This window comes from Mixophyes fleayi, chromosome 2 (assembly GCF_038048845.1).
Source record: "Mixophyes fleayi isolate aMixFle1 chromosome 2, aMixFle1.hap1, whole genome shotgun sequence".
Taxonomy (NCBI): Eukaryota; Metazoa; Chordata; class Amphibia; order Anura; family Limnodynastidae; genus Mixophyes; species Mixophyes fleayi.
This window is the reverse complement of record NC_134403.1, coordinates 234,437,054-234,464,166: the sequence shown is the minus strand read 5'-3', so window position 1 is coordinate 234,464,166 and position 27,113 is coordinate 234,437,054. Positions and strand designations below refer to the sequence as shown.

The window sequence follows — 27,113 nt, the reverse complement described above, 5'->3', positions numbered from 1 at the left end:
ACTTAAAGAAACACGTGGTGAGAACTTTTGAACCAAGGTTGGAGGGTCCGTATCAGGTTTTGCTGACCACCCCCACATCAGTGAAACTCCAAAACCGAGACTCCTGGGTGCACGCATCACACTGCGAGACGACGCTGGTCACACTGGACACATAACCTAGATCTCTGTGATAACACAGACATGGGACCTGTTTGCCCACAACAAACTGCAGTATTTCAAACATGTATGTTGCAGCATAACACTAGTGTTTGTGTATGGGCATTACAGCCACTACTCATTATCACTGTGGTATTGATCATATTGAAAGGATGGAACTGGTATATGTCATGTACGTTCAGAAAAGATATACAGAGATTACAGCAGAGGCATGAAGAAAATATACTTTTTGAATAAACAGGGGCAGAAGTGCTGATATCTGTACTCGGTCCCGGGTGAATGGTGAAAGACCCTTGCTTTCTCACAAGAGACTGTACAAAATTAGTCTGGGCTGCGTTAGATGTCACCATTTCAGGCCTTAACATTTTTTACCTTTTATATATATTATTAATAGGAGGGAGATTGTGAGAGCATTTCTAGGTTCTCAATGATGATGGAAATAATGATATGTGAAGGAGTTAAAAATCTTGGCATTTGCCTTAAAAATACATTCAGTGTAATCACCAGCTCCAGCCTTGACCTATCTCAAAGACCCCGGATGGAGGCCTAGGACATGGGATAATGGATGATGATGACATTGGGAGTACTGGCTCCAGTGAAAGTTGATAAGAACCCATAAAAGTGACATGAAGAGAACTAACTAGCTTTGTCAGAAGATTTATATTTACTCAGGAAAATATCAATCATGTGTTTCTGTTCTATAACCAGATCAAACGCTTTTTCATGTATAAATGTATGCCAGAAATAAACGAGCACAGCTCAGTTCTATCTTGACATTGGCATGTCTGTGTCTTGATTACTGATCTCCTGGTTAACCAGCATCTTATCTCACTGATATCTGAAGGGACTTGATAAAGGAGAGGTAAAATTACCCTAACACCTATCACACTATTAAATCTATTTTTATTTTATCCTGCACATCATTTCTAACTTTGTTAAGATGACTTGTTTACGTGTACGTATTCAAGTAACATAAAATTGAACCTTCTCCCAGAGCCTGGCTTGGACAATTATTTCTAATGTAATTTAGTAACAGCCAAGGTGTGTGTGTGTGTGTGTGTGTGTGTGTGTGTGTGTATATATATATATATATATATATATATATATATAAAAACAGTGATAAAAGACAACGGCGCTTAGTGCATTAACACAGTCACGTGAATATATTGTGCTTATATAAGTAAAAAGATTCACATACAGTAGGCTGCTTCACTTTTATACATCAATTGCAGATGTGACACCTAAAAAATACAAAAAAGGAGCGCCAAACATAGTGTGATAACATCAATTAGCAACACAGTGACCATATATTCCAAATTGGTCTCGTACCAAAAACAGAAGATAAAATCGCTTATCTGGATAATAATATCCCTTAGATTTTCCACAGAATTCTTCTCAAGTGACCTCAACCTTCTGCGTCTTATCCAATACTAGGACTCAATAAGAAATAGCAAATAATAGTGTAGTGTGTTCATAACATACAGAGAATTCCTTCTATATACAAATTTTATTCAAAAACCATGCCATATCCATTCATGACAATAAATTGCCCGTACATTGTATAAAATTAAGTCACGCTTATCTGTAACAAGGACTCATCCAGAGATCCTTAAGGCCCACAGGTGATGTCAGTTCCTTCCACCAGAACAGGAGATAGCCACGAGTAATTGTTTCCTTAACTCCTCTGGAATTAGACCTCCTTAACGATCACCGGCCAAATATTCAATGAACCAGTACTCCCTTGACGCGTTTCGCCCTCCACGACTTTCTCAAAAGGGTAAGTTTCAAAACATTTAGAGGGTCCTAATTAAAAATTATTCTAGACAGAGTCCAAATTAATAAATATAAATATATCTAAAATCAGCTGCATTGACAGGATTGATAGATAAAATAGGTTTACTAGTATACCACTACCATTGAATCTATTCTAGACAGAGTCCAACTACATAAACATATCTATAATCGGCTGCATAGACATTGGTACTAGATATGAATAAGTGACATATTATAACCATATCACTAATCTATATACAATTCACCTAACTCATCGTTACAATCAGGGAAAAGGCAGAATAAATAACAAAGAGAGGAAAAAAAGAGAAACGAGGATAGTATACATTAAATAAAGGGGCTATTTCAAACGCCTCATTAAGACCCAGAGGTGCAAGTGTGTTCAACTTAAAAATCCAGAACATTTCTCTACATGAAAGTTTCCTAGCAAGATCTCCACCTCTAGGACCCAGTACTACATGTTCTATAGCCTTGAACTTTAATAAATCAGGATTACCATTATGAAATAGAGAGAAATGTTTTGGGACCGCATGTGTCTGTAGTTTGTTCTTTATTGCTCGTATGTGCTCCTGCATACGTATTTTCACCATTCTTTTGGTTTTTCCAATGTACTTCAAATGACATGGACATTCCAACATATAAATTACTGAGGTGGTTGTACAATTCATCCCACTTTTGATCTTATATTCTTTAGAGCTTGCGGAATCAGAGAATATTCTATTTCTAGGATCAACCCAATTGCACATATTACATTTACCACATTTCCCAAAACCATAGTTGAAATTCTTCAAAAAAGTCCCCCTATTTATATCATCAGATTTATTTACCAATAGGCTAGGTGCTAACATAGCTTTCAAGTTTCTAGTTCTCCTAAACACAATGTCTGGTCTATCATTCAAATCAGTACCTAGACATCTTTTTTATCCAATTATGTGGCACTGCTATGGGTACACCGTTTGCGCCTAGCTTTGCTAATATTTTTATGGGGAAATGGGAATTGGATAATATATACTGTAATAATCCCTTTAGTTCTAATATTGTCTTCTATAAGCGGTACATAGACGATGTCATTTTGATTTGGGAAGGTTCCAGTGATAGTCTCCAATCATTTTTTGAATATATTGGAAGGAATAGTCTCAATTTGAATTTTACCTATAAGACTGATAATAAATGTATAGATTTTTTGGATCTTAAACTTGAAGCTATAGAGGGGCATATTGAAACTAGTACTTTCATTAAAGAGGTGGATAGTAATAGTTATGTCCATTATGAAGGTTGTCATCAGAAAAATGGAAAGATAATATACCACTCTCTTAATTCACTAGAGTGAAGAGAAACTGTTCTAAAAAAGAGATATGTGAGGAACAATCAAAGATTTACCTAGAAAGGTTAAAGAACGTGGTTATCCTGCTGATTTATTAAATAATGCTTTGGAAAGAACAAGAGAGAAAAGGAGGGAGGATACTCTAAGGTATAAGATCAAGGATACTAAAAAGGAAATAGTTTCGTTTATAACTGATTTTAGTATCGATGAAAAGAGGATTAGATATACTCTCAACAGACATTGGAATATCATTAAAATGGATTCGATTCTAGGTACTGAGTTGAATGATAGACCAGACATTGTGTTTAGGAGAACTAGAAACTTGAAAGCTATGTTAGCACCTAGCCTATTGGTAAATAAATCTGATGATATAAATAGGGGGACTTTTTTGAAGAATTTCAACTATGGTTTTGGGAAATGTGGTAAATGTAATATGTGCAAGTGGGTTGATCCTAGAAATAGAACATTCTCTTATTCTGCAAGCTCTAAAGAATATAAGATCAAAAGTGGGATGAATTGTACAACCACCTCAGTAAGTTATATGTTGGAATGTCCATATCATTTGAAGTACATTGGAAAAACCAAAAGAATGGTGAAAATACGTATGCAGGAGCACATACGAGCAATAAAGAACAAACTACAGACACATGCGGTTCCAAAACATTTCTCTCTATTTCATAATGGTAATCCTGATTTATTAAAGTTCAAGGCTATAGAACATGTAGTACTGGGTCCTAGAGGTGGAGATCTTGCTAGGAAACTGTCATGTAGAGAAATGGTGTGGATTTTTAAGTTGAACACACTTGCACCTCTGGGTCTTAATGAGGCGTTTGAAATAGCCCCTTTATTTAATGTATACTAACCTCGTTTCTCTTTTTTTCCTCTCTTTGTTATTTATTCTGCCTTTTCCCTGATTGTAACGATGAGTTAGGTGAATTGTATATAGATTAGTGATATGGTTATAATATGTCACTTATTCATATCTAGTAGCAATGTCTATGCAGCCGGCTACAGATATGTTTATGTAGTTGGACTCTGTCTAGAATAGATTCAATGGTAGTGGTATACTAGTAAACCTATTGTATCTATCAATCCTGTCAATGCAGCTGATTTTAGATATATTTATATTTATATATTTGGACTCTGTCTAGAATAGATTTTAATTAGTAACGGTATATGGGGATTTAGTACCCTATTACATATGGGCAATTTACGATGTCTGATTGTATTAATTAGATAGCGATTGTATATGCATTTTAGTTTGTAGTGTGATTCTTATAATGCCATGGTATCTATGGAAACGTTTGTCTCTCGGAGAAACGGAAGTGACATAATATCTTTGGGCGGAAATGACACAATGTCTGTGGGCGGAAGTGAGAGCCCGGCCCGGACTTCCGCTATATCGTAATGTCGATGGAGAAGGGGGATTATAAAAGAGAGGACCCTCTAAATGTTTTGAAACTTACCCTTTGGAGAAAGTCGTGGAGGACGAAACGCGTCAAGGGAGTACTGGTTCATTGAATGTTTGGCCGGTGATCGTTAAGGAGGTTTAATTCCAGAGGAGTTAAGGAAACAATTACTCGTGGCTATCTCCTGTTCTGGTGGAAGGAACTGACATCACCTGTGGGCCTTAAGGATCTCTGGATGAGTCCTTGTTACAGATAAGTGTGACTTAATTTTATACAATGTACGGGCAATTTATTGTCATGAATGGATATGGCATGGTTTTTGAATAAAATTTGTATATAGAAGGAATTCTCTGTATGTTATGAACACACTACACTATTATTTGCTATTTCTTATTGAGTCCTAGTATTGGATAAGACGCAGAAGGTTGAGGTCACTTGAGAAGAATTCTGTGGAAAATCTAAGGGATATTATTATCCAGATAAGCGATTTTATCTTCTGTTTTTGGTACGAGACCAATTTGGAATATATGGTCACTGTGTTGCTAATTGACATTATCACACTATGTTTGGCCATCTGGCACTTCTGGAAAATGCCAGAAGGGCCGATGGCGAGATGGGCCGGTCCGCATGCCCGTTGAGCAGCAGCACTGTGCGCGCTGCTCGGTGAACGGAGAATCAGTGACTGCCGTCTACACAAGCAATCACATGGGATGGCGCCTGTCACGTGGTGCCATCCCATGTGATTGCTCGCATAGGCAGCAGTCACTGATTCTCCGTCTGCCGGACAGCGCGCAGTGTGCTGCTGCTGGATGTTAAAAGTTAAGTGTCTCTGTGTTTGTGTAATAGTGTGTCTGTGTGGCAGTGTGGCAAATAGTGTATGTGGCTTATAGTGTGGCTGTGTGGCTATTAGTGTGTGTGGCAAATTGTGTGGCTAATAGTGTGTGTGGCAAATGGTGTGGCTGTGTGGCAAATAGTGTGTCTCTGTGACAAATTGTGTGGCTGTGTAGGTAATGGTGTGGCTGTGTGGCAAATAGTGTGTCTGTTTGGCTAATAGTGTGGCTGTGTGGCTAATAGTGTGTCTGTGTTGCTAAAATTGTGTCAGTGTGTCTGTGTGGCTAATAGTGTGTCTGTGTGGCCCCATGTTGCTATAGTGTGCGTTTGGCCATGTTCATATAGTGTGTATGTGCGCGCGTGCAGTATTTTAAATATAGCGTGTGCGTGCAGTATTTTAATATAATATGTGAGGGAAGGGAGGATCTTAATAGAGTGTGGGAGGTAGGCTATTTAATGGTGGAGTGTAGGTGGAGGCTAATTATTTAAGGTGAGGTGAAGAAACCTTTAATTTAATGCTGGGGTGATTTAGGGCTATCAATTGAATATGGGGCTGATTTTGGGTAGGAGGGCTATTTATTAAATGTGAATATGAATTATTTATTGTCAGGGATGGTTGTGGAAAATGGCTATATTTACTAAATTTTAATGCTATTTAATTTATTGCTGGTATTGTTTGGAGGGAGGGAAACTTGTTTTGAGTAAATGGGTATACTGTTAATTAAATGTTGGGGCCATTTGGAGGGAAATAGGTCTACTTATTAAATGTGAATATTATTATAGTGGGGACTGGAGGGAGGCCTAATTATAAAACGTGAGTGCTATTGTTTTAACACTGGGGCTGGTTGGAGTTTTCTAAATCTCATGTACCAATTTTTTTTTTTTTCAAAATAGGGCATCCAATATTCCAGGATCAAGACAAGAATGAACTGAGCTAAAGAAACCAGCTGCTACAAGTGGTGAAAGTGACCAAGACAGGTAGGAGAGAGCAGGATAATCTGCCAACTGTCCTGAATCTGGTGGGGCAGTCCTGAATTTTGGTGACTGTCTCCCTTAGTCAGGATTTGGTCCGACTGCAAGGACAGTTGGGATGTATGTCCCGCTTCACAACATACTGCTTGTGAAGGCAGAGCTATGTGCTTCTAACAGTAGTGCCTGTGTATTTGTCTAAAATGATAACCATGTTACATAATAGGGGCCCTGATGTCAAAAATACCCTGAGCCTTAATCCAGCTCTGGTTAGGGAAAGGGAACTGATAGCTGTTCCCAGTTCCTGGACAGGACACAGACTGCAGAGCAAGCAGAAGAGCTCTAAGTATCACAAGATTTGGTAATCTCATGAGACAAAGAGCTTCCCTGCTCACTCTACAGGAAGTTCCCACCCTTATTGATGTCAGCAACACCAGAAGAATAGATAAGTACAGTGGGCTGGGGGTGTCATAATGTGCCTGGGGGGATGGCGTGATGTGGCTGGGAGAGCGTGATAAATGTAATGTATTATTATAATGTATGTATCAATGCCCCATGTTGGCCACACCCACAACACAATGAGGTAACGCCCTGTTCGGCGCCGCCGCTGCGTGGCGGTACATGTTTTCTTCCCTGTTGGAACTAAGGTGGGCCTGTGTACTTTAAAAGCCAGGGCTGATTTTTGGTTCCAGTCCGGCCATTATATATATATATATATATATATATATATATATATATATATATATATATATATTTATATGAGAGAGAGAAAACTATATGTATATAGATATATATATCATGCATTTGCAAATGTGTAGCAGAATTCTTTCAGTAAAGTTCTAGCCACACCCCCACATTAGGTTGGCCACACCCACTTGGCAAATGTCACTCCCACTTCGATGGGGGGCGCCGGTGCCCTGTCTCGCCCAGGGCACTGAAATGTCTAGTTACGGCACTAGGTGCAGGCGCATTTATCTCCCAGCATCCTCATTTATTTATATAGTGGCAGCAAATTAGTTAGCTCTTTACAATTGGCCCTCATGTTTTAAAGACATGCCACATCACTCAGCCTCTTTAATAAAATCAGTAAATCATGAATTGCTTGTACAATTTAAGTCAAACCCTATAAACCAGAGGAGGGTCAACAAAAACTGAGGTCTGAGGCGAAAAGAACAAGTGGACTGCTTCCAGCACTCCAACCAAACATTTACCTTTTTATTCTACTCCTAAATATATAGGGAATCTTTTTTCTTTGTTTCTGAAGTTGTGCAAAGGCATTTCAAATAAAAAAAAAAAAAATAGAAAAGAGTGATAGTATTCCTAATAGCGCCACAACGAGATGAACAAGCTTTATCGACCACAAAAGCTCAAAACGCAATCAGCTAGAGCAGTTTTCCTACTCTCCAGCCAGCAAGAAGCAGGTCTTTGCTATCAGAGTATGTTGGCACTTTTAGATCCACAAGCTCCAGTTAGTGGCTGCCAGATCTTGCTGGGTCTTGTAGTTCCACGATAGTATGTTATTTAATTTTTAATTTCTACTATTACACTGACAGCAAATGCACCAGGGGAGCCAAGATAAGCCACAGTGATATTCAGGAGCTTGTTGCCTCTAGGATAGGCGGCTTGCACATTGTACAAAGAGACCCTGCATGTCTGTGGCCCTGCATAGCCTGGTGTTAGTTATCATTTTTTTTTCAGGGAGCCCCCATGCTCCTTGTCATCCTGCTTTGCCATGATATAGCACTGGTGCTGGATTTTTCTATTTTCTGGGGTGGGGGTGGGGGATGGATTAGTTCACATCTTTATCTTATTTCTTCACCTTTTTATACAGTAAAAAGACAGCAGTCATAGTCATCCAGTTGATTATGATGACTGTGTATCTTGATGTGGCCAATTCTATGTGCTGTATTTTGAGCTGCATGTATATTAGGATAGATGCAGCTCATAATTCAAGTATGACTGTAGTTTTGCTGCCTATCCTCCAATTGTTATCCTCTCAGACGTTAGCTGAAAAATGCGTTCTCTAGCACAATAAAAAAAAATAGGTAATAAAAAACAGATACTCTACTGGGTAACAAGCTGAGAAACCTCAGAGCAGCATTGGACTGGCCCACCAGGGTACCTATGATACCCCTGGTGGGCACCGGTGGAAGCCCAGGCGAAGAAACCCCTCCTACACAAAGTGTTTTAAGTCTTCGCCTGCAGCCTAATGCTGCAGGTTGAATGCCAAATCTGTACTGCACGTGCATGGATAAAATTTGCAAATGCGCATAGGATTTGAGCCAGCGGGTGATCATTTGAATCCATTTCAGCTTCAATGGACCCCATAGACAAAGGTAAGGTAATGCCATCCTGAGATAGAGTTAGTTTGCAGCGAAAAGCATTGCTTTTTGCTGCTTAGCAAATTACTAATAATGCAGTCCCCGAGGAGTTCTATGGGGACTGCAGTAACCCACGAAAAGTAGGTTGATGCAGGAGAAATCTCTGATTTCTCCTGTGTTAATGCCTCCATAAATTGTGCAGTGGTCATTCTCCGGAGAAAACAGCTGTTTTTTCTTGTTTCACTGCTGATCACACTGTCATAAATAGACCCCTCTGTGCCATTCATGAGTGCTTTCGCGCTATATAAATACCCCAATGAATGAGGACACCCATAATGCCACTGAAGAAGCATGCATACATTTGAAACGTGTTTGGAATTTTGGGTGATCTTTGTGGAATGAAACATAGGACACAAGCCGCACTTCTGATAGTTGGTTTTGGGCAGCACGGTTATCACTAACTGTTTCTATCACTGCATTTTATTATCTTTTTTTATAAGTGGATACAATTTGCATTACAAATTAAAATGCTTTTATTCCAACTTCAGCACTCTCCTTTTGTTTTATATTTTGTGAATTATTGGACAGTGAAGATCCAGTTTGAGTGCAGCAGGTTGGCACAGATCATATTTGTAAATTTATCTCTTTTCTCTCCCCTGATGTTGTGCCTTTTACTACCTCACTTACAGTCGGATCATCTAGAAAGTAACCTAGGCCAAGTGGGTGCTGCTGAGGAGCCTGGATTTCTCTAACCCATTTTTGTATTTGTGGATTTTTTTGTGTGAAAATTTAAGCAGGTAAAAGCCTAAACCTGTGTCTTGCCAAGGGCCCAATGGGATATTATTCAAGCTTTGCAGCCAATTCTAAAATAAATGTGATAAATGAAAGTTTCCATTCCTACAAAATAAACCATCTAAAGAAATACAAATCATTCTTTTAATATACATTCATGGACATGAAAAACTGAAGTTTCATGATTATATGTTATGCAAAAAAAAACAAAGGCCGTAGTGCCACTCTTACCCAGTAAAGCACCTCTGTCCACCCTTCCATAGTTATGCACTGATATACAGTCAGCATGGCAAAGCCAAAGTTGTCAAAATGAGTAATACCATTGTTGGGCCCTGGCCACCATCCCCTGCACTGTGTTCCATTCATTGTGCATTGACGGCCTTGGCCTGTAGTACTACATGGGGCAGCCATCTCCATTTCAACCGTGGCAATTATATCTGTGAAGAAAAGTAATATTTTTACAAATGCATTGCCTTTGAACCATGTCAGTTTCATTAACTTAAAATGTGCCACTCCAAATCAGATTCATGTATCTAATATATAAAATAATAAAGTGTTTAGTTATGTTAAAATCCAAAAGGGACTTTGTATAACCAGCTATAGGAAAGGGGTGAATCAAATGTGTAGTGGAGATAAAACCCACAAATTAACTTATGCTACTAGAGCCTAGATAGATAAAGAGTTCATGGTTAGATTTTCTTGAACTCTTGAAGGTCCTGGACAAGTTATGAGAAGTTTATTTTTATATAATATTAAGAGATTTTGTTGTAAATATCTGTCTTTTGAGTTGTTAATTCTTTTTTTTACTGTTATTTCTTTACACATTATGGATTTGATTCATTTTTGTAGCCAATGTCAACGCAACTTGCATTTAAAAAACACGCCAGTCATGGATAAGCCCCTCTAGCTACTCCCTGATTAGATATCTTATCATATATTCCAACAGTCATACAATATATCACCTCTATTTTGTCAGGAAACTGCTCCTGAACCCCTTTATCTATCACAAATTGCCCTCTGCGCACTTGTGACTTGGAAGTTTACTGTAAGGAAACACACAGGATTCCAACATAAATCTCACACTCGCCTCTCTCTAAGGCTACAGATTTCGCTGATCCCTTTTCCCAACACAGACACACGCTTCACACCTCTCAGCAACTGCCACCAGCTACGTATAAGGCCAATAGCAAACCTATGACTTAATCACCCAATTGTGCCCTGGTAGCTAAACAGTTAATCCTTTACACACTGGTTTCTAAAGAGTTAATCCAGCCAAGCAATCTGTCTCTTCTAAACAGGCAATGAATTTGTTTAGAGCAATAAGGAAAGAACTATTACATTTTAGATTTAATATACAAAAAGTACAATGCTTACAGAGAATAAAAAAAAACTGTTAGATTAGGTTTGACATGCAAGTAAAAGATATCAAACAGTTATAAAAACAAATAGGATGAAAGTACAGAGCATCACTTGCATATAATAATCTGTATGCCTGGAGCAGGCAGAAAAGATGGACAGTCCTTCAATTAGATTGATACCCAAGAAGCTAACAATTTGTCCCTTCAAAACACAGGTTTTTAAGCAAAATGAAATGGGATGGTCTTCACAAGGGCAGTGTTTAATGCTAATAGGGGGTTGTGGCCCGTGCCACTTTTTCAATCACCATTTGCATGTTGCCTGATTTACTAATCAATTCTACTATGTGATATAACTTTTTTGTAGAGTGTCACATTGATCCAATTTTATCATTAATAAATCCCCTATGACTCTGTCCATCTTTTGATATCAAACACGCCTAAATACAGTGTATTCGCAGAGCTTACACTCATTTCCTTCATTTCTCTGTGGGGCAGAATTCTTAATTCAACATTGATCACTACTTATATTGATTTTAAGTGGCATATTTTAAAACTGAATTCTTTTTGTCTATATTACATATAGCCTATGTCAGCACATGGCCTCTTTGAGCCAGACCACATGCTGAGCGGTACCTAAACGTCTGTTCAGGTGTCACAACCAGGCTATATCTCACCCTGGGAGCTCTTTGAAGCTGCCCCCAGGTGACACTTCTATCTTCTCACACTGGGATGTGCAAAGCCAACCAATACATTTACATCAGACTCTCTCACTTCACATTTTACACTTTAACTAAACCTACCAATGGATTAATTTGATATAACCTATGTTCACGACAATGCCCGTAACTATTACACGGTATGCGTATTCCAATACAAGCAGATCTCAGGATACATTTCCATTTTAATATGTTACTTGCCCTATGCAGACCTACAGTACAGATTGCAGTATACGTACATGCATAGGTGCAATATAGAGTGCCACATTAGAATGCAAAAAAAAAAGTTCGCAAAAATTATTTCCAACTTTTAAAACCTCTTTTTTTACAATCTCTCTTTCAAACACATGTTCTGGCACATTTGTAGTAATCACTATTAGTCGGAACACCTGGCCTGTAGCTGGTGAAAAATAATACAATTAAAAAACACGTACTTCAGAGATGCCCTAAACTTTAATCTGGTGCATCCTTGTAGGCACGCCCTTGGCACACCCTTACGTCTGTCCACTCTTTCCTTCACCCCTTCCACTCTTCAAATTGTAGGGCATAAACTACATGCAATTGCGTTCCCTCGCACATACACAGCTTTTTCAAACAAGATGCGGCTTGCAAGTGGACTTATGTCCGAAGATGAATCAGTCCCTATCAGTATAAAATTAAATAGAGTGTAATATATCCCACTTATACTATAACTATGAAAATATGCATGTTGCTATTACTTGTTCTTACCTGTTCCTGCAAAATAACACGTCTTATGCATCTTTCCAGAAAATAGCTCTAGTCCAACAATCGCATATATAATAATCATAAAAAGAACCAGCAGAGCTATATGCAAAAGGGGAACCATTGCTTTAATAATGGAATTTAGTACCACTTGAAGGCCTAGGGGAAAAGCAAATCATACATTATTAACAGATAAGCATGCTTGTATGCTACAGTTTTTTTTTATAATTTCTACACATATTTGACTTTATTTACGAAGTGCACTTCATGCACACTGCAAAATACCTTTGCTTTGCATCAATGGGCCTTGATGGTCTGCCCAACACACAAAGAGGTTCACACTTCCTGCTCTCCTTTAGTACCACCCTTTCAACTAAATAATATTGTCAGCTTTTCTTAAAAAATATATCCCAGTTTTGCCTTTTTTACTTGCTTTAAATAAATTTGTGGATATGAAGTTGTTTATGACATTGCTCGGAGTGAATTTCTCTGCTGGAGACCCAAAAATTTAATGGAACATGTTTGTAGGTGAATTTTGCGCACAATATAGCTATATTGAGATAAGTTCACCTGCCAACATCAAGGCATCTATAGATGAGTCCCTAACATGTGAAACAAATATATATTTGCAGATGCACTTGTCACTCGGATTTAAACAGTACCCAATTTTATTATATTGGTTGAAATATAAAAACAGAGTTAAAAAATATAGGGAGCATTTCCCACCCTGAAATCCTCAGCCAGCCACAACCTTGTCACAGGGAATCCTGTACCACTGGATGCCCCTGATATAGTGAAAACAAGCCCCAGGGCTACACAAGTACTAGGGATCCCTTGCCATTATTCTGGGGCTACTTGGCGGACAAAGTTGCCAGTCCAGAGTCTCTAGTGTTGTTATTTACCCAGGCCTCCACAACCCAGGAGGTTGGGAAGAGTCCCAGGGCTATTTTATGTAGGTCTGGTAGCCTCCTTGAGGGGGGAGGGGTATTGGAGGCATACAAGTCTTCTGTCTCTCTTTCCCCAGATAAAAGAAAAGCCAAAGCTGTGGTTGAGCTGCAGAACAGCTATTTTTCCCTTTGAAATTACCTCCATTGAGTGTATAGTATGTCGGAATTGTACAAGAAAACTCGATTTAACCTACTTTAATTTTAAATACCAATTGTTTTTCTGCTCAATTCAGTTTTCAATAAACATAGTTGTCTCTAAATATATTATTAATTATTATTATTAATGGAAATTTATTAAAATGTGAAAATCACTAAAAGGAAATTCAAATTTCCCACATCATATCTGTTATAGTAAATTTGAAAAAGTCCAAATGGACAAGAGAAAAAGAGTCAATAACATATGTTTGCCAATTGTGAAAATATACCAAAAGCTTTATTTCAAGACAAGATAAAAACAACAACAACAACAACAACAGGTAAAAAGCAAAACAAAACAAAATCTAAAGCAAATGCACTAGTCAGATCATTTCACAGTTTGCAAACTTTTACATAAAGGAACCAACTGAATGATTTAAATTCAAAACTGCCTTATGTTGTTTACAGCCAGTTACCCACTGGTGTTTCATTTGTCTAAATGCAAATTTGCATGCACAAATGCATATGAATGCTAAGCATTTCATATGCAATTCTCATTCAGCATACTCGGATTGATAGGTGCTGGACACGAAGCACAACCTTTTTCCTTTTAGTTCAATTGCCTATTAATTAAAATGGGGAACAGATTATATTATGAATAACCCTTGCCAAAGGTTTACTAATATCATAAATAAACAAAAATAGAGACATAATCTGTTGCATTCTCAAGTAATTTGGTCACAAATAATTAAAAATAATTAAAGTAGAAAAAAGCAGCCTGGATAGACTGAACAATATAAAATATAAATGGACCAAGGCAGTTTGGTATCTGTCTGCATCAGACATCCCCCCCATCTTGTATTAAAATAGAAAAGAAGCAGCCTGCATAGACTGTAGAATTAGAATATTAAAACAAATGAACAAAGGCAGTTTGGTATCTGTCTGCACCCTAATCATCCACATCATCATTAGCGCCCTCGTCGCCTACACAAATCTCCCCCTCATCCTCTTCTAATTCCAAAGTGACATCCTCAATTTGTGTGTTACCGGCTACACTCGGGCTGATCAGGCACACATAAGCAGAACTGCTGAAAGGGCCCTTCTTTATGGGTACATTATCAGAATGCTCACGATTAGACATACCCCTGCACCTTCCTCCTCAGACTACTCCTCTACAGCACTGCACCTACCCTCCTCACACTACATCATTCAACATACTCGGATTGATAGGTGCTGGACACGAAGCACAACCTTTTTCCTTTTATTTCAATTGCCTATTAATTAAAATGGGGAACAGATTATATCATGAATAACCCTTGCCAAAGGTTTACTAATATCATAAATAAACAAAAATAGAGACATAATCTGTTGCATTCTCAAGTGATTTGGTCACAAATAATTAAATCATTCCCATATGTCCTTGTTTTACCCTAGATGTATATTTACGGTTAATTCAGCCATGTTAGTGCCCCTTTGAATGATTTCAAAAATATATATAACAGTCCACTACAAATTTAAATAAACAATTTCACTCCTGCATACTTTAGTATGTAAACATGTACTAGCTTTAATTAGCATCTCACAATAAAGTAGGGATTGTATAAGAAATAAATGACTTTATAGGTTATACAGTCAAGCACCAAAAAATTGTTTCTACTTATAGCTAACTACAAGCATTCACTCTAACTCTGTATTATTATTAGAGATGGTCACTGACCCCCGTGTTTTGGTTTTGTATTCCGTTTTGGATCTGGATTACCGTCGTGTTTTGCAAAACCGCCATTGCATGTTTTTGTTTGGTTTTGTTTTGCTATTTTGTAGCAAAATCAATGTTTTTGGGCCTAAAATAAATAAATTTAGTGCTCCACCTGTTTCTTGGATATGTAATGTAATTGTAAAGCTAATAAATTATCCAAAAAACAGTTTAATTCCTGGTAGGTAGGCCTTCATTAATTCTATACACAAACCAGATTGTCTTCCTCTCCATCTATGCATATTAGCAATGCAGCCATCGTCTTTGGGTGTATATTACACCCTACACTTATAGTTAAATATCTAAAGAAATGGACAAAGGCAGTTTGGTTTCTGTCTCTATAGCCCCCCCGCCCTCCACTTGTAGTTGAATAGAAAAAAAGCAGCCTGGATAGACTGAGCAATATAAAAAATAAATGGACCAAGGTAGTTTGGTTGCTGTCTATGACCCCCCTGCCCTCCACTTGTAGTTGAATAGAAAAAAAGCAGCCTGCATAGACTGTAGAATTAGAATATAAAAAGAAACAGACAAGGCAGTTTGGTATCTGTCTGCATCAGATCCCCTCTCCACTAGGAGTAAATAGAAAAAAAGCAGCCTGGATAGACTGAACAATATAAAATATAAATGGACCAAGGCAGTTTGGTATCTGTCTGCATCAGACCCCCCCCCCATCTTGTATTAAAATAGAAAAGAGGCAGCCTGCATAGACTGTAGAATTAGAATATTAAAACAAATGAACAAAGGCAGTTTGGTATCTGTCTGCACCCTAATCATCCTACATGATCGTCGCCTACACAAATCTCCCCCTCATCCTATTCTAATTCCAAAGTGGCATCCTCAATTTGTGTATTACCGGCTATACTCGGGCTGTTCAGGCACACATAAGCAGAACTGCTGAAAGGGCCCTTCTTTATGGGTACATTATCAGAATGCTTACGATTAGACATACCACTGTTGGATGGACTCTCCACAGGGATTGCCTTAGTGTTTTTTTGCAGCTCGGCTTTCACACGTAACAGTAGTTGTGCACCACTTTTGGAATTCAAATTACTTGGTCTTGCAAATTCTATAGACAAGCCTGCTTGTCTTCCTCTTCATTAATGACTCTTAGCAATTGAGCACTCGTCTTTGGGTGTATATTACACCCAAAACTTATGACTGTAAATTAGTAAAAATACAGTTTAATCCCTGATAGGCCCTCCACCATCCTTTGCATGTTAATAGTAGGATTGTTTGGAGTTATGGTCAAGGTCACACATTTTTTAAAAAAATCTTTAAAACCAGCCCAGATGTTAATCTGTTGTGCTCTGCCCCCTGCTTCATCCCTGCTTGTGTTTGGAAAGTGCATATTGGTGCCAGAACCTCACGTGCCAGAACTGCTCCCACTGGTGCCACACTGCTGCAGGAGTTACACAATCAACCGCATCCTCATCGTCGGATACCCAAATCTCCCCCACATCCTCTTCTAAAGACAAAGTGTCATCCTCACTTGGTGTATCACCAGCTACACTCGGGCTGTTAAGGCACACATCAGCAGAACTGCTGAAAGGGCCCTTCTTTATGGGTACACTAACAGAATGCTCATGATTAGACATCCCACTGTTGGATGGACTCTCCACAGGGATTGGTGTCATTTCTGATACAGAGCAAACATTATCCTCTAATTACTTACTGTTATCTTGCAGCTCGGCTTTGACGCGTAACAGTAGTTGTGCACCACTTGTAGGCTCGGTAACATTTTTGGATCTGCCACTAATAGAGAAAGGCGAAGGCCTCATTCTCTCTTTGCAACTGCATGTGTAGAATGGCATGTTGGCAATTTTTTTTTGATCGGCACTTAACTTTTCCTCAGTTACACTTCTTTTTCGTGTTTTTTTGACTGATTTCGAAACACTGTGTAGTTTGACATCGCCTTGCCCAGATGACGTACTGGGAACACTAACATCAGGAGTGGTGACAGAACCTTGTTCCTCATTCTGCTCATATGTGGACTGCTTTGAATCCATTCTGAGCCCAAAGCACTTGTAGTGCAAAAAATATTTGGTAGATACTGCTGACAGATAGTAATTTTGACAGCCAGAAATATTTATGCACAATTATGGGGGACACCCCAAAAGCACAGGGGAGTGCTAAAAAGTATTTGGTAGATACTGCTGACAGATAGTAATTTTGACAGCCAGAAATATTTATGCACAATTATGGGGGACACCCCAAAAGCACTGGGGAGTGCTAAAAATTATTTGGTAGATACAGCTGACTGATAGTAATTTTGACAGCCAGAAATATTTATGCACAATTATGGGGGACACCCCAAAAGCACTGGGGAGTGCTAAAAAGTATTTGGTAGATACTGCTGACAGTAATTTTGACAGCCAGAAATATTTATGCACAATTATGGGGGACACCCCAAAAGCACTGGGGACTGCCAAATATTAAAAAAAAAAGAATATTGTATTCTCTGTCCCTGCTCTAATCAGCCTGTGACTACACCCTGCTCTCTCCCTCTGTAAAATGGCGATGGATTGCTGTGGAGGAATGTATTTATATTCTTGAAGTATCGCGAGAACCGAGCCCCGAGATCCGACGACGTCACAATGACGTTCGGCCTCGATTTGGATTCGGAGCAGGTGGGAGAGTACCGAGCTACTCGGCTCGGTACTCGGATACCCAAAGTTTGGGTGGGTTCGGTTCTCGGGGAGCCGGACCCGCCCATCTCTAATTATTATATTGACACACCTACAGCACCTTCAGAGATTGTAAGATGGGCTATGTATCGTGGAGAGCAATGGCAAGGGCATGGTGCAGAGGGATATAGAGAACATTTCTCAGGACTGCAAAAACTGTTTTTACACAGGAAATCAGTAGGATTTGTTGTAAATATATAATAACTTCATTATTAAGCTGGGTACAAACCTATGCAATCTGACTTCAGATACAATTTTTTAGCGACTGTAAGTCCAGATAAGCATTCCGATTTATGCGTGCACACCTGCACGATTTACAGTCAGAACTGAGATCTGCGTCTCTCATAACCATCTGCTGAAAAGATTGTGACTCTGTACACACTCAACAGATATCTGCCTACCTTGCAGCAATATGTAAATCTAATGTAAATAATGGACTGAGTCGCACACGCACAATCATTCAGGAAGTGGAATTAGCATTAGTGCCATTCATTGCTTTGTGTTGCTTTATATATAGTTTATGTGCTGCAATCAATAAACTGGAGAAAAGGAGAAGCAAAAACCGGATTTGTTGGACCAAGGACTGGTTGCTGAGGTGAGAGTCCTTTTCACATATGCCATTGTTACAGGAGATACGGGAGAATAATTCTGAAGACTTTAGAAATTTTCTGTGTATGGATGACCTTACTTTTCAAAATCTGCTGCAACTGGGTACCCCACTCAGAGAAAAGGAGAACATATTTTAGAAGACCCATATCTGCAGAGCAGAGACTGGTTGCTAGCCTGGGATATTTGGCTACTGGAAGGACACTGGTTGATCTCAAGTACAGTACAGCTATTTCTCCTCAAACTCTAGTCTTGATCATACATGAGATCTGTGAGGTCATCATACTAGTTCTCCACAGACAATATTTGAAGGTTTGTGCAAGAAATACACATATTTTAACAATTGTTGAATTAACTTATAAACTGAACTTCTGAACATAAAAATTGAAACACAAAGTTATATATAGTTATATATATATATATATATATATATATATATATATATATATATATATATATAGGTGACTGTGGAGACTCTTTGAATTCGAGCTGCTTCAGATAGAGCTGTTCGTATGTGGATATCAGAATTGAGCCGTTGCATTGTTTATGCCTGAATATTACCATCTGGTACGTGTGATTTTACTGTTTGGAATAAAACTTTTAACTTGGATAACACACCATGGAAGCGCCCCTTCTTTTTTGATATTTTAAGAGTTTGGTTGTTCCCCTGTGGAGATCGGGCGATAGAAGGGAAGGACGCGCAGATTTTATCCTGCTGGTGTATCGAAATATAGTGAAACAAAGGCTGTTCACGAACAAGCACGCTGAGACTTTATTATCCACTGTATTTGACTTGTGCGCACCGATTGTTGGTATTGTTGATAAATATTTATATATTTATATTTAGAACCTATAAATAAACAGAACGAAATCTTGAAAAATGCTTAGACATAAAAGTCAAAGGTGCTCATAATGATGATGGGCTTCCACAGTATTGCAGCATACTGGCACTGCTGCTTAGTGTGGAGATCCTATAGACAGGAGGGGTACTGGACTGTCTTTCTTTGAATTGATTTTAACTGTGGAGTGGTAGCGGCAAATGAGGGGATGGGCCATGTCTCGATGGAAACTTCGTCAACCCCATGTATTGGGTGAGGTCCCCTCCGAAGGCCCTGTTTTGGCAGCATGGTGGCTAAGTGGTTAGCACTTCTGCCTCACAGCGCTGGGGTCATGAGTTCAATTCCCGACCATGGCCTTATCTGTGTGGAGTTTGTATGTTCTCCCTGTGTTTGCGTGGGTTTCTTCCGGGTGCTCCGGTTTCCTCCCACACTCCAAAAACATACTGATATAACCTATAAGCCTATTGGCTTCTATCAAAATTGACCCTAGTCTCTTTCTCTCTCTGTCTGTCCGTGTTTGTGTGTTAGGGAATTTAGACTGTAAGCTCCAATGGGACAGGGACTGATGTGAATGAGTTCTCTGTACAGCACTGCGGAATCAGTGGCGCTATATAAATAAATGATAAAGATGATGATGTTTTCAGAATCCAAGCATTTCAATTTTTTTGCTATGGTCGCACACATAAGGCCACACTCATTGCCTTCTTTTTCAATCAGCCTGCTGGTTGAGGCCAGTATCCAATGAGTCATGACCTCTGGGTTGTCTGCCTCCAGTGCACTTTACTTTCCCCTCCTGCCAGGCTTTTGACTGTGTTAATGAGTGGGTTGCTGGGTGGGTTATTGAGTGGCTTCTGAACTCAGCTGGGTGAGAGCAGGGGTCTCAACAGTATTCTCCACCACATCAGACAACCCCTCCTCAATGAAGACAGATGACTGTATAATAAAAATATAGTTAGTATGATAACAATAGATACATATATTGATTTAGCATTACAACAGTATTTCCATCACCATTTCATAGTTTCCATCAAAATATACCCACTAAAGGGTTAACCGGCGCTCAAAGAAGAGGATTAAGGATGTTCAAATTGGAAAACTAATAATACAGAAAAAGGATATATTCCCAAATAATAAAAGCAAATAACACTATCCACTGCAGCAAGCCTAGGGCCTATTGCAAAGCCAAATAATAAGCAAATAAAAACAAAAAAGGAGACTGCACTGTAGAATAGTGATAAATAGAATATAATTAAAAATAGATTACTGGAGTACATCTCAAATGAATAAAAGTTGTTGGAAAAATGCTACAAAAGAAATAACATTTTATTAAATAGCATCCATTAAATAACTAGCCCCCACCTGCACTCCACCATAAAATATCCTACCTCCCACATTAAATTAACAACCCCCTTCCCTCACACATTATACTGACATGCTCCACACACACACATACTATATTGACATGCTCCACACACACACACACACACACACACACTGTATTGACAGGACGAACACACTGTATTGACCTCTCACACACACACTGTATTGACAGCACACACACACTGTATTGACAGCACACACACTGTATTGACAGCACACAATATTTTTACAGCACACACACTATATTGACATGTTCCACACACACTGTATTGACAGCACACACACCTTGCATTGACATGACGCACACACACTGTATTGACATCACACACACACACCACATACCTTGTTCCATCCTTGCGCACTGATCTTTCCACATGGGACGGCACCTGTCACGTGTTGCGCATCCCATGTGACACCAGGTCATATGATAGGCCACACAAGGGGAGGGAGGGGAGAGGGGAGGAGACATGGATCCGCAGCCAATGATCTAAGGTGGCTGGTCCCAGAGGAGGGGCCAGCCACAAAGTAATAGAAACTCAGGCCTGTCCCTGTACTGGCCCAAAATAGCCTTTTATGTGTCCGGCCCGGGGGGCATATGCCCTCCTGTCCCCTGGCCCAGCCCGCCTTTTATACAACAAAATTGTCATGTTGTGTACCTTGTGCTTATTTGTGAATATATCACACCTGTATTTCACTACAGCTGTAATGGACCATCACAACAGTGTACCAGAACAAACCCAAGAGGGACTTTAGCACAAAGTGATTTCAAACAGTGTCCAAGGTGAGCAAATGCTAGTAGTCCACTGAGTGTTAAAAATAAATATTTTTTCCCTTTAATCGTAAAACTTAAGTACATTTTGATTCTGTTCTTCACATAAATATTATCGTCATTTCAGTCGAAAGTTCGGAAGGAGAAAAGGAGGGGACAGACATCAAATAGGCTTCCGGTGATTTAACCAGTGTCATTGAAAAAGGTGACAAAGCTGCAAGAATATCTCTGCGCATCAAGGGGAAACATTCCTGAAAAAAAATGTGCTCAACTAAAAAATAATCATTTTGATTTATATCACTTGTATGAGGGAAGGCTCTAACAGAATCAAATGATTAATTCTCAATATAGTTAAATAGATCTTATTTTAGTTTTGTGAATTTATAGACTCTTCTCTGTTTGAAGTTCCCCGAGAACCGAACCCACCCGAACTTTGCCTATCCGAGTACCGACCCGAAAAGGCTCGGTACTCTCCCGCCCGCTCGGATTCCAAATCAAGGCCGAATGTCATTGTGACATCGTCGAATCTCGGGGCTCGGTTCTCGCGATATTTGAAAATTATAAATACCCGCCCCCACAGCAATCCATCGCCATTTGACAGAGGGAGAGAGCAGGGTGTAGTCACAGGCTGATTAGAGCAGGTACAGAGAATATAATTCTGATTACAATTCTGACTACAATTCTGATAACAATTGATAGAGAAGAGAGGAAGATAGAGGAGTCTTTTTTTTCAATATTTGTCAATACAAGTGCTTTTGGGGTGTCCCCTTTTGCATTAATATTTCTGGCTGTCAACAGTCCTGTTTGTCAGTAATCTTAAAAATAATTTTTAGCACTCCCAAGTGCTTTTTGGGTGTCCCCCAATCTTTTGCATTAATTTTTCTGGCTGTTAAAAGTCATTTGTCAGCAGTATCTAAAACAATTTGTAGCACTACAAGTGCTTTGGGCTCAGAATGGATTCAAGGCAGTCCACATATGAGCAGAATGAGCAACCAGGTTCTGTCACCAGTCCTGATGGTAGTGTTCCCAGTACGTCATCTGGGCAAGGCGATGTCAAACTACACAGTCTTTTGAAATCAGTCAAAAAAACACACCCCAAAAAAAATGTACTCTGTTGAAGCGAAAAAGAAGTGTAACTGAGGAAAAGTTAAATGCCGCTAAAAAAAAAAAATTGCCAACATGCCATTTTACACACGCAGTGGCAAAGAGAGAATGAGGCCTTCACCTTTCTCTATTAGTGGCAGATCCAAAAATGTTACTGAGCCTACAAATGGTGCACAACTACTGTTATGCGTCAAAGCCGAGCTGTAAGGCAATAGAGGATAATGTTTGCTCTGAATCACAAATGACAACAATCCCTGTGGAGAGTCCATCCAACAGTGGGATGTCTAATCGGGAGCATTCTGTTAGTGTACCCATAAAGAGTGACCCTTCAGCAGTTCTGCTGATGTGTGCCTTAACAGCCCAAGTGTAGCAGGTTATACACAAATTGAGGATGCCACTATGGAAATAGAAGAGGATGAGGAGAAGATTTGAGTAGGCAATGAGGGCACTAATGAGGATGTTGATGAGGATGAGGTTGTTTGTGTAAGTCCTGCACCAGTGGCAGCAGTTCCGGCACGTGACAAGAAAAAGGGCATTGTCATGCCAGGCCATAAAACTAAAAAATCCACTTCTTATGTGTGGAATTATTTCTACCCCAATCCAGACAACAACTATATAGCCATTTGTAGTGTATGTCAAGCCACAGTCAGTCGAGGGAGGGACCTTAACCATCTTGGAACCTTGTCTATGTTACGCCATTTGACTAGAGTTCATGGCAAAGTGTTGGGAAAAGCTGAAAGTTCTTCCAAAAAAATTACAAGCACTCCATCATGAGCTAGGACCCTCCGCTCACCGACATCACAATGGCTACAAAATACACCCACCACACCATCCTCATCAATATCCTCAGTAGCGCTTGTAGTTAGCCCTGCATCCAACTTATTAAGGCTGGATGACTCCTGCACTATTAATGATTCCTCTGAAGAAAGCGTTAGTCCCACTGCTGCTGCTGTTTGAGGTGAATCGTCAGCCCAGAGGAAGGCCAAGAAAAAGAGCATTCCTACATTTCAACAATTAACTGTGAAACAATCATTTGCTAGGGGAAGCAAATATGACAGCAGTCACCCAGTCGCCAAGCGAATCATAGACGCCATGGCTGCAATGTTAGTGTTAGATCTGCGTCCAATATCCACAATAAACAAAGCTGGTTTTTCACAGTTAATTGAGGTTTTGCATTCGCGTTACAGAATTCCATTGCGACACCACTTTTCCCGTAAAGCTATTCCACAACTATACCAAAAAGTGGGTACAAATGTAGAGATTGCGCTGAAAATGCCATTCTGCCCACTGTCCACTTAACCACAGATATGTGGACAAGTGGAAGTGGTCAAACCAAATAATATATGACTGACAGCCCACTGGGTTGGTCATTCACCTTCACCAGCAGGAACAGCAGCAGCATGTACACCACTACATAACATTTGTCACAGGCAGGCAACTCTTTGTATCACCGGCTTCACTAACAGGCATACAGCTGACATTTTGTTACGCAAACTAAGAGATGTGATTGATACATGGCTTATACCACTTGGACTCTCCCCAGAATATGTCATTTCTGATATCGCCAACAATATAGTGTGAGCATTACAGCTGGGTGATTTCCAGCAAATTCCCTGTTTTGCTCACACCATCAACTTGGTGGTGCAGAGCTTCCTACGAAATAACCGTGAGGTGCAGGAGATGCTTTCGGTGGCCTGTAAGATTTCAGGCCATTTCAGGCAATCAGCCACAGCATGTAGGAGATTGCAGCAGCTCCAAGAGCAGTTTAACTTGCCCTGCTACCAAATTAAGCAGGAGGTGGTAACTAGGTGGAATTCCACCCTGTACATGCTGCAGAGAATGGAGGAACAGCGCAAAGCCATCCAAGCGTATTGCACAAGCCATGACATTGGGAAAGGAGGGGGCATGTATTTCACTCTTGCACAGTGGGGAATCCTTTCAGTCCTGTGCAAGGTGCTGAAACCATTTGAAGTTGTGACGTGTGAAGTGAGTGCAGATTCTGCTAGTTTGAGCCAAGTCATTCCTTTAATTAGACTACTGGAAAAGCAGCTTGAGAAACTGACGGAGGAGATGAAATCAAGCAATTCCGCAAAGTATGATGGCCTTGTCGATCAAGTACTTCATTTGCTACACAATGATCCTCGAGTTATTAAGATCTTGAACTTGGATCAGTACGTTTTGGCAACTGTGCTTGATCTTCCACGAGGAAGGCCTTCACCATCAAAGACATCCAAGCACTGACTGTTCTCTAATGGCGGATTCAAGCGGCGATGAATTGATAGTCTGTGATGATGATGTACACACTGATGAGGGTGAGGATGAAGCTCCATATGATGACGATAACATCTTTTTAAAACTTTCTATTTAAGTCTGGGGTGCAATCTACCCCCAAAGAGAAAAGGGACTTGGGGCATTTCCATATCACGTACCGTCTTGAAAGGCTGCTGTTTTGGCAATTTCTCATTATGGGTAGGGTGTCATACACAGACTGACCCCAAACTGTCTTTGTCCATTTCAATTAATTCTGTACAGTCTATAACGGCTGAATTTTTTTGTATTTTCTACAAGTGGAGGGGGGCCTAGAGAGACAGAAACCAAACTGCCTTTGTCCATTTCTTTACATATTTAACTATAAGTGTAGGGTGTAATATACACCCAAAGACGATGGCTGCATTGCCAATATGCATAGATGGAGAGGAAGACAACCAGGAATTAAACAGTTTTTTTGCTAATTTATTAGCTTTACAATTACATTTCTTATCCAAGAAACAGGTGGAGCACTAAATTTAGTTATTTTATGCCCAAAAACATTGATTTTCCAACAAAATAGCAAAACAAAACCATACAAAACCAAAACATGCAATGGTGGTTTTGCAAAACCAAAACCAAAACCAAAACACGACGGTAATCCAGATCCAAAACCAGAAACAAAACCAAAACACGGGAGTCAGTGAGCATCTCTAGTTTGAAGAGTGTATAGGAATTTGTTAAGCACCTCGCAACATCAATCATGTTTATAATATATAAATTAGCTCTGCGCTTGAACAATGGAATATACACTGGTGTTTAATGGTACACAACAGAGAAACGTGGTCTAGCCAGACCCATGCAGCAAGTGACAATCAGGGATACACATATGATCACATAGTGAGCAGAGTCACATTGTGCACGATAACAATAAAATGCATAAGTGTCGATGTTATCAATAACCGGTGTATACAGCCGGATAGTCCTGGAGGATTTGCATATCCTCCTCTAGAAGGAAATCCTCTACTTGGTGCAGAAAAATCCTGTAATAAATACAAATGAAGTGTACAGTTTGTATTCCCACAATAAGTGAATAATGTCCGTTTCGGCAAACAGCTCAGTCGGCTGAATTCACAGATGTGCAAAGATTGTGGACTTACATTTGCGATGAAGCGATCAGCTCCTGATGTCTCCTGTTGGTACAGAAAAGTTCTCTCCGATATGAATCCGAACGGTAAAGTGCTGATATGCTGGATTCCTTTGGTGCGCGCATGCGCAAAGCATCGCTGGCGTCCCAGCTGTTTATTGTGGATATACACTCGTACAGTGTATTGCAGTGCTGCAAATCCACAGAAATGCTCAGTGTAGTTTTAGCAATCAGGGAACTCCGATATCAGTTCTAATGTAGGACCAATGGTTGCCGGCAGTTGGGCTGGTCACAGCAGTGATGTGTAGAATATTCCAACGCGTTTCCCCCGCACTGGGCGGGCTTCGTCAGGGAATGTAGTGGTGTTAGAGTTGTGTTCTTTAAATAGTTGTTTGGCGCCAAACTGATCCAATCAAAGAGGAGGCTTCTTTAATTAGTAGTGTCCGTATGTGATCAATCAGGCTGTAGAGAAACACTCGTAGTATGTATATCGGGGTGCAATTCCGGGGATATGATAAAGTTGGTCATACGCTCTAGTCTTTACAAACAGATTATAAATGATGCTGTATGGTACTTGTTGATGAGCAAGTAAAGGGTTTCTAATATTCTCATCAGGATTATCAGATGTTCGGGAAAAATAAATGATAACTTGACAGAAATGAGGTACTGGGATAGTTACTTACTTTCATTGTTTGAGTGGAAATGTATAACCTTGTTAGACATATTGTATGCTTATTGAGACTGGTGATGAATATTAGACTGGCTAGCAGTTCAGTCATAGAAGAATAGGAAGTTACAAGGTCATGTGTTATATTAAAGGCAAAAAATCTACTAGTGTAAGGAAAAGGAGGCTTCTATATATACAGAGTGGTGGAGCATTCATACTCCTGTATATTCCATTGTTCAAGCGCCGAGGTACTTTATATATTATCATATGTGTCTAGGGACAGGGGTTCCCTATTTCCCTCTGGCTGCCCTTATACCACATCTGTGCTGCCCTATACCTTCAACCTAATACTGTGACTTAACCCCTATAGCGCACCATTTGTGACATATACCATGATTCTATCACATAGGAAAGAGAGATTATCCAAATTAGGTGAAATCTTTTC

General features: G+C 39.6%; 1 protein-coding gene across 1 annotated transcript in view; it reads right to left on the bottom strand.

Moving 5' to 3' along the window:
• The window catches only part of CACNA1S (calcium voltage-gated channel subunit alpha1 S), a 451,977-nt gene that overhangs the window by 338,693 nt on the left and 86,171 nt on the right, over positions 1–27,113 (bottom strand). Inside the window, exons 6-7 of the mRNA XM_075195636.1 lie at positions 12,397–12,549; positions 9,825–10,030 (exon numbers count right to left, since the gene is read on the bottom strand). Of these exons, the coding sequence (XP_075051737.1) occupies positions 9,825–10,030; positions 12,397–12,549 (359 nt within the window). The remainder of the gene's footprint in view (positions 1–9,824; positions 10,031–12,396; positions 12,550–27,113) is intronic.